This window comes from Benincasa hispida, chromosome 9 (genome assembly GCF_009727055.1).
Source record: "Benincasa hispida cultivar B227 chromosome 9, ASM972705v1, whole genome shotgun sequence".
NCBI lineage: Eukaryota > Viridiplantae > Streptophyta > Magnoliopsida > Cucurbitales > Cucurbitaceae > Benincasa > Benincasa hispida.
Window position 1 is genome coordinate 14,166,533 of NC_052357.1, and position 11,684 is coordinate 14,178,216.

The 11,684-nt window shown below is 35.8% G+C and overlaps 1 protein-coding gene across 2 annotated transcripts in view; it reads left to right on the forward strand.

Moving 5' to 3' along the window:
- Positions 1 to 9,968, forward strand: part of LOC120086583 (protein SEMI-ROLLED LEAF 2-like) — a 31,157-nt gene extending 21,189 nt beyond the window's left edge. Inside the window, exons 10-20 of one of the 2 annotated variants that reach the window (XR_005484263.1) lie at positions 2,829 to 2,978; positions 3,064 to 3,609; positions 3,704 to 3,850; positions 6,263 to 6,335; positions 6,931 to 7,058; positions 7,290 to 7,490; positions 7,579 to 7,716; positions 7,806 to 7,913; positions 8,699 to 8,938; positions 9,164 to 9,404; positions 9,553 to 9,968. Coding sequence is in view for 1 of the 2 variants with exons in the window: in XM_039043310.1 (XP_038899238.1) it covers positions 2,829 to 2,978; positions 3,064 to 3,609; positions 3,704 to 3,850; positions 6,263 to 6,335; positions 6,931 to 7,058; positions 7,290 to 7,490; positions 7,579 to 7,716; positions 7,806 to 7,913; positions 8,699 to 8,938; positions 9,164 to 9,325 (1,893 nt within the window). In the remaining variant the exon portion in view is untranslated. Of the gene's footprint in view, positions 1 to 2,828; positions 2,979 to 3,063; positions 3,610 to 3,703; positions 3,851 to 6,262; positions 6,336 to 6,930; positions 7,059 to 7,289; positions 7,491 to 7,578; positions 7,717 to 7,805; positions 7,914 to 8,698; positions 8,939 to 9,163 lie in introns of both variants that reach the window. The other variant, XM_039043310.1, reaches the window with a different exon arrangement.
- The last annotated feature ends 1,716 nt before the right edge of the window (positions 9,969 to 11,684 follow it).

The window sequence follows — 11,684 nt, forward strand, 5'->3', positions numbered from 1 at the left end:
AAAATAACACGAAGAAACTAAACTAGTCCTGTAACAGTTCCTAGAAGAAGCATCATCATTAAGGAAATAGAGTCCTCTATTGTGCCGGGCAGTGCCAATCGTCATCCTCAAACTTAGGTCCTGAAAGCAAACAATATCAGGTGAGAAAACAACTTGACAACCCAAATCTCTAGTAATCTTACTGATAGATAATAAGTTGTATGATATTTTTGGGATGTGTAACACATCCTATAAAGTCAATCCCTCAAACGAAGAGAGACGACCCTTTCCCACAACTGGAGCGAAGGACCCATCTGCAATCCTAATTCTTTCATTACCAGCACTTGGATAGTATGAAGGAAATTGATTAGATGAGCCGGTCAAGTGATCTGTAGCTCCTGAATCAAGAATCCACGACTTTTTACCATTGATACTAATAAGACCGAAAGACTGAATCGTACCTGATTGGACAATAGTACTGACACCGACAGCACCACAATCATTCTGGTTGTTCATCCGAGGTTGAGACTGAGAAGTACCATTTATTGAATCACTCACGAGTGCTCATCCAGAATTGGACTTATCGTTTGACTGATGCCATCTACTATTCGGGAGGATGTCCATGTAACTTCCAAAACTGATCCATAGTATGCCAAAGCTTCTTGCAATGTTCACATATTGGAGGAGGTCGACTATTCTACTTGTCACCATCAAGCCCAAAAGACTTTACACTAAATGCAGCGGAATCCGTCAAAGAAATAACAAGATTGTTCATGGTGCTCGATCTATCCTCCTCCAGACGAACCTTTGAGCAGGCTACTATGAGGGAAGGTATTGGTCTATGTCCCAATATCCGACTGTACACCGTATCAAACTTAGAATTCAACCCAGCAAGAAAATCATAAATTCGATTAGTTTCCTCAATCTTTGAATACTGTACACCCGCACAAGGATAGTCCCAGACAATCTCGCGACTCAAATCCATCTCCTGCCAGAGTAAGGACAACTTGTTGAAATATGACGTCACATCCATCGTCCCCTGTTTGCATTCATGGACTTGTTTACGCAACGTATACAAACGAGACGCGTTCTGCCTCTTTGAATATAACTTCTGCACTGCATCCTAGATATCCCGAGCAGTTGCAGCATAGGGTAATGGCTTTCCTATCTGCGATTCTATGCTATTAACTAACGACTAAAGTAAAGAGTCCTCTCCTTTCTAGATGCGTTCTTGAGGATCACCAGGCCTAGGTTTCGGTATCTCACCAGTTAAATACCCGAACTTATGACATCCCTCAAGGGCCATCTTGATAGACTGAGACAAGAAATAGTTCTGGTCATTCAACTTTTTTCCTGTAATAATCCCGCAGAATTTGCCATTGATCTAGATAAGAAATCTGTTGTGGGTAAAGCAAAGAAAGTAGTTACCGGATTCTTTGAATACATCGGTAGACTGGATGAGAGATTTGAGTTAACAGGGGCTGATTGGATGTTGGTGGTTGTCCCAAGAACTGCCCCAAGAGCGGCAATTTGTTGTTGAATATGGGCTAACTGTTGTTGGACCTCCATTGGGGATAGACTCGTAGGACCTATAATGCCCTTACTTCCCGGAATTGGTTGCACATGGCTGATGGTGGCTGTCCGGACAGGTTGCTGTCCAGGGTGTTGAGAGGAAGACTCTCCAAACTCAAACACACTCCTCTGATTGGCCGATCCAGGTACCCGCTCGAGGTCGCCGGAAGGCCGGTGCTGCCGCTCGGACCCAACGGGAACATGACGCTGGTCGCGCCGTTGGTCGCAGCGTCATTGCTTGACGCAGCTGCAAGGCTAATCGAAATCGGAAGACCAGCTGCGGTGTGACTGCTCGGATTGATCGGCTATGGGGTTGATCGAAATAAGTGGCTTGCTGCGTTTGGCTGGCTGGCGATGGTCGAATTTGTCATGGGCCACAATCCGACTGCGGGAGGATGCATCTGTGTGATCGTCGGCCTGAGCAAGTGCGGAAGAGCCACCTGGATGTATTGGTCCACGACTGCCTGTACAGTAGCAGCTACATCGGCAGTGGCGGTGCCATTGGTCTCAGCAGTAGCGACGTCGCCATCTGGTGGAGATTGAGATTTCAATGGTCGGCTTTCGTCAATGACGGCTAGGGTTTCATCACCATGCTCTGATACCATATTGAAAAAAGAAGAAAAAAACACACAATATTTTACGTGGAAAACCGGGGAGAAAAAACCATGATAGAAGAGCTCTTTTTATTATATGTTTCTTATGACCGATATAAGAGAGGGTACAGGTATAAATAGACTTGTAGGAAACCCTAATATAGAATAGACAAAGTAAAAATATTAAATTACCCTTGGGGCTAAAATAAGAAAAGCCCTCTATTTTCAATACCAAATGTACGCCAAATGTTGACAAAATGATTACAAAGTCAAACTGCCAAATGGGTTGAATATTTCATCAACGTGGAGGAATGTGTCTGATCTTTATGAATGTCATTTCCAAATAAATTTCAATTGGCATCTTGAGATTCATAAAACCGGGTTGAGTATCTTTAGCGTAAGGGACTGGATGTACCTGATTGATTCTAGGCATTGTAGATACCAAAACATATGTAGCTAGGGTAAAGTTGCCTGTCAAACCAGTATCTACAGTCTCCAAACAAGGGCAACACCTATTTATTTGGAAATGACATTCATTTATAAAGATCACAGTATTCGTTTCTTGTTGGGTTTGCTTGTACACTATAGATGCCTTGTTGCAGATTTCTTGTAATCTCTCTGACGCCCGAACTTTCTTGTGAGTTGTGATGGATCAAGTGCTGATTCTCCTGAAATGTGATCTAGGTTGGAGATGCAAGTCTTATTCTAGAGATGATGGCTGCAATGCTAGAAAAATTGTCAAATATTCCTGTGATGGCCAAAACATTGATTTCTACTGTCTACCGTACAGCTCAAATTGTGGCATCAATTCCAAATTTGGTGTACCAAGATAAGGCAAGAGCACATGATCGATGCCTTTTGCACCACCTTTTCTTTACCTCTTCTCCAACCTATTAAGACTTAATAAAATGTGTTGCAGGCTTTTCCTGAGGCGTTATTTCATCAATTACTACTGGCAATGGTTTGCTCAGACCATGAAACCAGAGTTGGTGCTCATCGCATATTTTCTGTTGTTCTTGTTCCTTCATCTGTCTGCCCACGTCCTCGTGCTTCTATTCCCCACACCACAAAGCCTGCTTATATTCAGAGGACACTCTCAAGAACTGTTTCTGTCTTTTCCTCTTCAGCAGCACTTTTTCAGAAAGTGAAAGTTGAGCACTATTCTCCACAAGAGAACATCGTCTTGAAGATGGATGAAAAGCCTATTATTCAACAGGTTACAAAGATTAAAGATGACTCCATTTTGAACAGACTGAAGTCAAGTTACAGCCGAGTTTACACTGTGAAAAAGGTTCCATCAATTCCAGCTATGGGTTCCATTATAGAAGACGAAGATCCAATGATCAACAATAATACTATACTGAATAGACTGAAGTCCAGTTACAGCCGAGCTTACAGTGTGAAAGTGTATCCACCTAGTGTGGTTGCTGATGAGAAACCTTTGAGAAGTTCAGAAAATGGACCGGTATGTATGTTTTTTATTACCATTTCTGTAAAGATTCCTCTAGTATTGTTTCTTCATTGTCTAATACTGTTATTTTTTTGGATTAAACCTTCAGACGATGTTCCTTAGGCTTAGCAGCCGCCAGATTACCAATTTGCTCTCATCAATATGGGCACAATCTATCTCTCCTCTCAACAAACCTGAAAACTATGAAGCAATTGCTCATACTTACTGCCTGGTGTTGCTGTTTGCACGGACTAAGGTAACTTCATTACTGTTTGTTCAATCAATATATTGAGTTAGTACATTCTTTTCTGCAGGCACTTAGTAATATAGTCCGTACTATACTTTGGAATCTGACAATAAGAGTCCATATTTCTTTTCTTTAGTCAACTCCATTTTTTTTTTACAACCATTATAATAGCTATGGTAGTGTCAATCATCATTATGGTTAGTGCTATGTTGGTATGTTAGAGATGAAATCTCACAAAAATTAATGTAGTTTGAACAATTCTTTGGCTTGTAAAGGCATAACAGATAAGACACTAGATATTTTACAATCATGTAAAATAAATAAATTTTGACCTATAGGTGCTTTGAGGTTTTCCCCTTATTTCATTCCTCAAAATTTGTCTCCTCTACGAAAATGTAAATAATTTTTTTGACAACTTTGAAGGATGCCATTTACTAATTTGCATCTGTTCGTTATGTTTTTAAAGAAGAATGTTCTAGTGGAATAACATTGTGATTTTTTCTTAATTGTAATAATTTTAGGAACAAAATGGTTCCCATGAGGTATAGATCCATTGGTGTAGCATGTTAAACACGGGTTTCCAATGGAGAAATATTGTACTCCTTGAACTTGAGAAGAAAAGGCTCGAGAACTAGTGAAAAATCTTTGAAATGGCAACTAATCTAATAGTGTGCATAAGAACACATTTCATTAGTTTTGTGAATTGTTCGAGCTAACTAACGTTGTGATAGTTCAAAGGGGCTTTTATGAGTAAAATATAGAATGTGAAAAGTTTCAATGAATTGCATAAAGAAATGGCGATTTATGGGTTGAGGATCTTGTAGTTGCAAATTTAGATTCTAAGGCTGCTTGGTGAACTGTGACTGGTTATGAAAGAGGACATTGGCTGCTTGGAATATAAGTGTTTGTTCCCTAAAAAAAATAAAATAAAAAATAAAAAATAGAGAGAGAGAGAGAGAGAGAGAGAGAGGACATTAGCTTATTCAGAAAAGTTCCTATAACAATGATGTTGATGCATCATTTTATACAATCAAATAATTATCGATTAGATGATTTGCTGATGTCTCACCTCACTTACCATGGATCCACATGTAATTTTCTGTTCAAGTTTTGTCAATGCAGGCAATGGAATATGTCAAATTAGTGCATTCACCATCAACAAGCATCCTTTATGATCAAGCCATGTGCAGTCTAGGTGCTTAGTATGATACTTAACAAATATTTTTACGATATATAACATCTTAAACATTATGATAAAATGCTATCTTATATTTGTTACTCAAGCGTTAAGAATTTTACTAATTTTAAGAGTTGAGCCCTAGGTAAAGCCAGTGTTTTAAAAACCCTCTCGGGCACGCAGGTCTGACGCCTTGCCTTTTCGGACACGCAGGTATGACGCCTCACCTTGAAAAGGCAAGGCTTACAAAATAAATTGTGTGCCTTTTGTGAAGCCCCGAGGCCCAAAGTCCTAGGTCTTGGGGTTTTTTTCAATTTTTTTCAAAAATAGTAATATTCGGCTTTTTTCTTCTTTATTTACTAAAAAAAAACCAAATTTACTAAGCCTAAATACAAATTCCTTGTGCTTAGGTTCTCTTTCTTTTTCCCTTTTTTTCCCCGTATTTCCACTTCAACTGTGCATTTTCCCCAAAAAAAAATAAAAAATAAAAAATAAAAAGAAATCCGTGCTTTATTTTGCACCTTGCGCTTAAGCCCCATAAGATTATTGCGCTTTATTGCACATTGGGCTTTAAAAAACATTGGGTAACGCTTTAGAGAGCCAACGTATTTTGGTTTACCAAATGCTTCCAGTTTTAGACAATTAACAGTGCTTCTTCTATTTGTCAAAAGAATAATAGATGTCTCAACCCATGCGGTTAGATAGATGGTCGCAGTTGGTAGGAAAATCGCTTTGGAGAGCCTTTTGGACTCATTCTAGTGTGGGCGGCAGAGTTTACGAAGCCCAAGAGTCATTTATATAGGGCACTAAACAACTCTCATGAGTAATGTGGAGTTCTCTTAAATTTAGTTAATATAGTTCATTCGGGGACATCCGTAAAAATTGACTTAAATTTACGTGATATAAAAAGTCAAAAAGGACAGATGAATCCTAAGCATAAAGGAATTCAGTTAGCAATTTTTTTAAGGTCTTCCAAGCTTCAACCAAACCATGAAATACCCATTTTTCCTTATATTTTAAATTCATGGAAGAACTCGGCATACCTTATGAATATAATGTAGAGGATTGCGACACAGTTTAGAGTTCTTTTGATTCTTGTGAACTCTTATGAAGCCTAATGAGAACATGTTATATTAAAATATCAGCTTATCTTATAGTTCTTGGCTAGTTCATTTGATACTTAACAATTTCTTTTATACCACTATATGAATTTTCTTTTTCCTTGTGATATGCTGTGTTAATAGCACTCAAGTCATGAGGCACTCATTCGAAGTTTCCAACTAGCATTTTCCTTGCGGAGCATTGCCCTTGCTGGAGGTATAGTACATTCTAGAACTAACTAAGTCTTATTTCACTTTGTTTAGTTCCTGATATCTTGCCAGATTTATAGTTCCATTCAAACATGAGCAAAGATGAATAACTCACTGTGATGTAAAACCTTTCCGAGCATGCTTTTATAAAATAATCATACCAGTCTTGTTCATTACCTAGGAATTTTGTGGTAAACACCGGGGCAATAAGTTGTAAATTTTTCATCATATCTTCTTTTATTTTAAGATCCTATAATTGTCAACCATCTTCATTTAGAATCTCGAAAAATGACTCTGTTGGAAGTATACCATGTTAGATGTGAGATCTCTGTAGAAATAAGGGTCATATCTTTATCTTAAAGAAACAACTATTTTTTCTTTAATGGATAAAAAAACTACGGTTTATTTACTTGACATATGAGTGGAGAAAAAAGGCTATAACCTAGTGAGTTTAACTGGCCTGCAACACTTTAGTGAAAAAAAAGTGTAAAGATGAAGTTGACATTCTAGATGTATTTGGATGGAAAGATATTTTTCATCACCATGAGTGGATCTTCATTAGGCCATCTTTGCAACTAAAAACAAGTTCTACAAAATTGCAGGGCAATTGCAACCATCACATCGTAGATCCCTTTTTACTTTGGCAACGTCGATGATCATCTTCACATCAAAAGCCTTCAACATCGTGCCTCTTGTCCCTCGTGCTAAAGCTTCCCTTACTAGTGAAACAGTAGGTGTAACAATTTTGTTGCCACACTGATTCATACGTTGTACTGAAGGGTGTCCTCTAGTTCAATATCTCTCTTTTCTGGATGTTATATGCATTCTTCTTGATCTGACTTTGGAATTTTTTCAAGGAATGAGGATCTCAAAGAAAGTCAGAGATCTGAACTTTCTTGAGTAATCTTCTTCTTTCTTGAGTAATGTTCTTCCACTTATTATGAATTTTTACTTCTATCAGGTTGATCCCTTTCTAAAGTTGGTAGAAGATTGTAAGCTACAGGTTGCTAATTTAGGACAAGACAATCCCGGGCAGATATATGGATCAAAAGAAGACTGTGAAAATGCTGTGAAGTCGCTTTCTGCAGTTGATACAAGTGAAAGCCAATCCAAGGAGTCATTTGCTGAGCTAGTTTTGCAGACATTGGAAACTAAGTCAGAAGTAAACATTATTTCAGCATACCATAAAATAGATTGTCATAGTTTCTATTTCTAGTTGATGTAACTAATTTTCATTATCTTTAATGTAGGACGAGCTATCATCTATCAGAGAGCAACTTCTTCAAGATTTTTTACCTGACGATGCTTGTCCATTAGGAACTCAGTTTTTTGTCACACCCGGAGAAATATATCAATGTGGACCCAAGAATGACGGAACTCTTGACATGGTCCCTTTCACTTCATTCATCTCTATGTCTAATATTTTCAACTATTTTCAAGTTGTGAACTTCACTTTACATTTTGGTTTGGTTAGCAGGTCGATAATGGTAAATTATGTGAGGAACCTCAAAGTCAAAATGATCTTGAGATAGAGAAGCCCTTGAGAAGTCCAACTCTCATGAGTGCTGATGAACTTATGAAGTTGGTAAGTTAATAAGCTATGCAGTAAAGTCCTTATAATGGGGTATAAGGTGTGAGACTATAAAATTTTAGTCTCTATATCATCTCCACAAATGTAATTAAGAATCAGAGCAGATGTGAACTACATTAGTTAGAGGGTTAAGTTGAAGGAAAGGGGAAATATGAATGTACTTTTACTGATCGTGAAAATTGACAATGGACCACTTAGGACTTGGGAGTTAGGTTAGGACACAATGCGTGGTATAGAATGAAAAAAAAAAATGGAACTTCATTCTTCCATGCGAATCTGTGATTCCCATCCCTCCACGTCACTGGATTAAACACCTTTGTTGAATGGGAAATTCATTGATTAGTGGTAGAATTGAGTGGCACCACCAATATAGTTGCCATTTTGCCCTTTTTGGCTCAGTTACATGATGACAAAAGGCTTGATTTTGATTTTCTTACTCTTATTTCATGTAGGCTCTTGAAATCTATTATTGTGGGTAAATTTAAATTGTAAATTGATATATTTCTAAGTTTCTTCTAACATGTTTTTAAGTAATGTCTGCTTATCTTTATTTTTGAACAAAAGAAAAAAAATGATTGATGTCGCAAAAATATTAACACGAGCAGGAAGACAGTTCTTTCCCCTATCTATTTATTTTTTCTGGATTGGCTTGTCTAACAAAGCATCGATCAGATTGCTTGTTATTAGTTATCAAATGTATCTTTTCCCCTTTTCTTTTTTCTTATATATATATATATATATAAGAGATGTATCTTTACCATTAACGAGCTATGATTCAGGTTTCCAATATATCAAATCAAGTAGGAAGAACATCATGCTCCTTCCCTGTAAATATGCCCTACAAGGAAATGGCTGGAAACTGTGAGGCCCTCTTAGAAGGAAAGCCGCAAAAAGTATCCAATTTTACAAGCTCTCAACCAAGTGAAGGGCAGCGTTCAGTTAAAACTTCCACCCATGGTGGCAATAATCAGGAAAGGGAAGAGCCTTCACGACGTCGTGTTCGCTTCAGTGTAAATACGGTATGTCCTTTATTATATACTCCACTTTTGATCAGATTTAATAATAGATGAAGAATAAAATTGAGACCAAAGCATTCTTAACAGAAATTGAGATCTTATTGTTCTCTCTGAGTATTTTGATACATACATCTAACTGTGTTCATACACTAACGTCAACCATGCCCACATCCTGTTTTAATTATCCATTTCCTGTGAAATCTGATTTTAAATTTCATTGAAATGCAGAGTGGAAACCCATTTATCGACTCAGATTTTCCTAGGAAACGGCATTCGTCCATGGACATCCTTCCGAGGCTTTGTTCAATTGAGTACCAACATTATCCCCACCTCTTTCAGCTACCATCTTCAAGCCCATACGACAACTTTCTAAAGGCAGCTGGTTGTTAAGTCATGGAAATGGACTCTTGAAAAGGAATACTTAGAGGTTTTTCTTGGCGATGAGGATGAATGGTTATAAGATTTCAAGGTGAGCAACCAAAACTTCCAGCCTTCAATATCGAGCACCTGCTTCTGCTCCAACCATCTTCTCATTGTATATCTTCATTTAATTCATTCATTCATGCCATTTTCTTGGTGGCTAGATGCTCAATAGTGTTTTCTTTGGCTTCCTTCAGCTGCATGCTCACAAATTGTTGAAACCATTCATTGGTGGTGCCCTTGAATTTGGATGATAGATATAGGTTTTTAGTTGGGTTTGGGCATTATCTCTGTCTGCACTTTGGATTATCATTATCATATTTGTTCAAAGAGTGCATTCTTAGGTGGTATGCCTTCGATTTGGGCATCTAAGGAGGTTCCATTTTGTAAAAATTACCGAGAAGCTTATGCTTCTCAAACTGTAACTTTTGTGATATAAATAATATAGGCACTGTAGTTATGTAGGTGAGGTGATGATCCTTTCATTTCTCTCCCTCTTAATCAGTTTATTGGGAAAATGTGTTTTTGAAATCTTACACTTTTTGTCTTCGAGATTTTCTAAGATATAGAATTCTTATCAATTCTAATGGAATGCTAATTAGGATGTTGACTATGGCTGTTAATAAATAATTTATATTATTTCTATGTTGATGTGATGAAATATTGCTTTATAATATATTTTAGGTGATGTGACTAATGTAAATCAAAATCTAGCTGTTACCCCATTCAATTACTTCAGTTACATCTTTGGACTTTGGATTATGCTTTTGTTTAGTTTTGACATCAATTTTATTATTGAAAAGCTAGTGAGTTGACAAGATGTGATAAATAGTTGAAAATTTTATTTCAGTATTTTTGTTAATGGTTAGGTTGACGCTATTATTAATTTAATTATGGACAGACTGTTATTTATTTTCACATCACAAGCCATTGTTTCCATCTTAACCTTTTCTTCCATACGCATGGGATCGAGATAATTATAATGAGTTTATATTTAAAAAGAAACTAAAAGTTTTAGGGTTGGTTTTGAATTTTCGTAGCTTTCAAAATAATTGTCGGGAGTATTTTTGAGAAAAAACAGTTGTGACATAAAATAAAAATAGTGTTTAGTAAATTTCAATTTTAAATTTGAAAAAACATATTGAGAAGTTTGATAAAATTAATACAAAAATGTTATGATTTAGCTATAATGACTAAGATGTGTTATTTTTATTATATATTGATTTTTTTTTTTATCAAACTTACTACAAGATGATTATTTTAAATTTTTATGTGCTTTAAATTAAAAATAAACTTTATTTCCATCAAAATTATTTGATAAAAGAAATAAAAAATTAGGGAAATATCAATTTATATCCTTGAACTTTGAGAGTTGTACTGGTTTAAATCCTAGACTATTAATTGTATCGATTTAAATCTTGAACTTTCATAAATTTATCAGTTTAAATTTCAAACTATTAATTGTATCAATTTAAATTCTGAACATCCATCTGTGTATCAACTTAAACTCTAAACTTTTAAAAATGTATTAATTTAAACATTCCATTATATTTTATTTGAATATCCTTATGAAAATTTAGGGTTTAAATTGATATGTTTATGAAATTTCAGGGTTTAAGTGGGCACAATTATTAGTTCGAGGTTTACATTGATAGACTTCTAAAAGTTTAGGTTTTAAATTGATATAATTATTAGTTTGAGATTTAAATTGGTACAACCCAAAATTAGGGTTGTAAACTGAAATTTTTCCAAAAATTTATGATTAAAAATTTAAAAGTGAAAATATGTGAAATGAGGAATACATTTGTAATTTTTTTAAAAAATAGTTAGAGAGATTCAACTTTTTAGAGAAGCTGAATTCAAAAGTTGGTGTGGGACCAACATGAGTGTAGCTCGACTGACATAGTGATCGTAATATCGACTTTGAAGTCAGATGTTCGATTCTCTCACCCCACACCTTAATTACAATATCTTTACCAAAAAAAAAAAAAAAATTATTGGCTATCACAATCTCTTATTATTTCTGCGGAAGTAATTTCAAATAGAACCTTAATTTTTAATGGCAAAATTTGTAAATTCTACACTAATTTGATCATAATCTAAGTTTCCTTTTATAATTGAGACACAAATTAAAGTGAATTTAACTGAACTGCCACAAAAATCTGTTAATAACTCAGAGATATTTGGTTCAAATTTTTCTACTCCTATTTGCACTGAAAAAAAAGGGTCCATTGACCTTTTGAAAAATTGGCCAAGCTATTCAAAATAAAAGAGAGAGAATTTCCGAATTCTTTTTCCCATAATCAATTAATTTGACATTTTTTTCCCC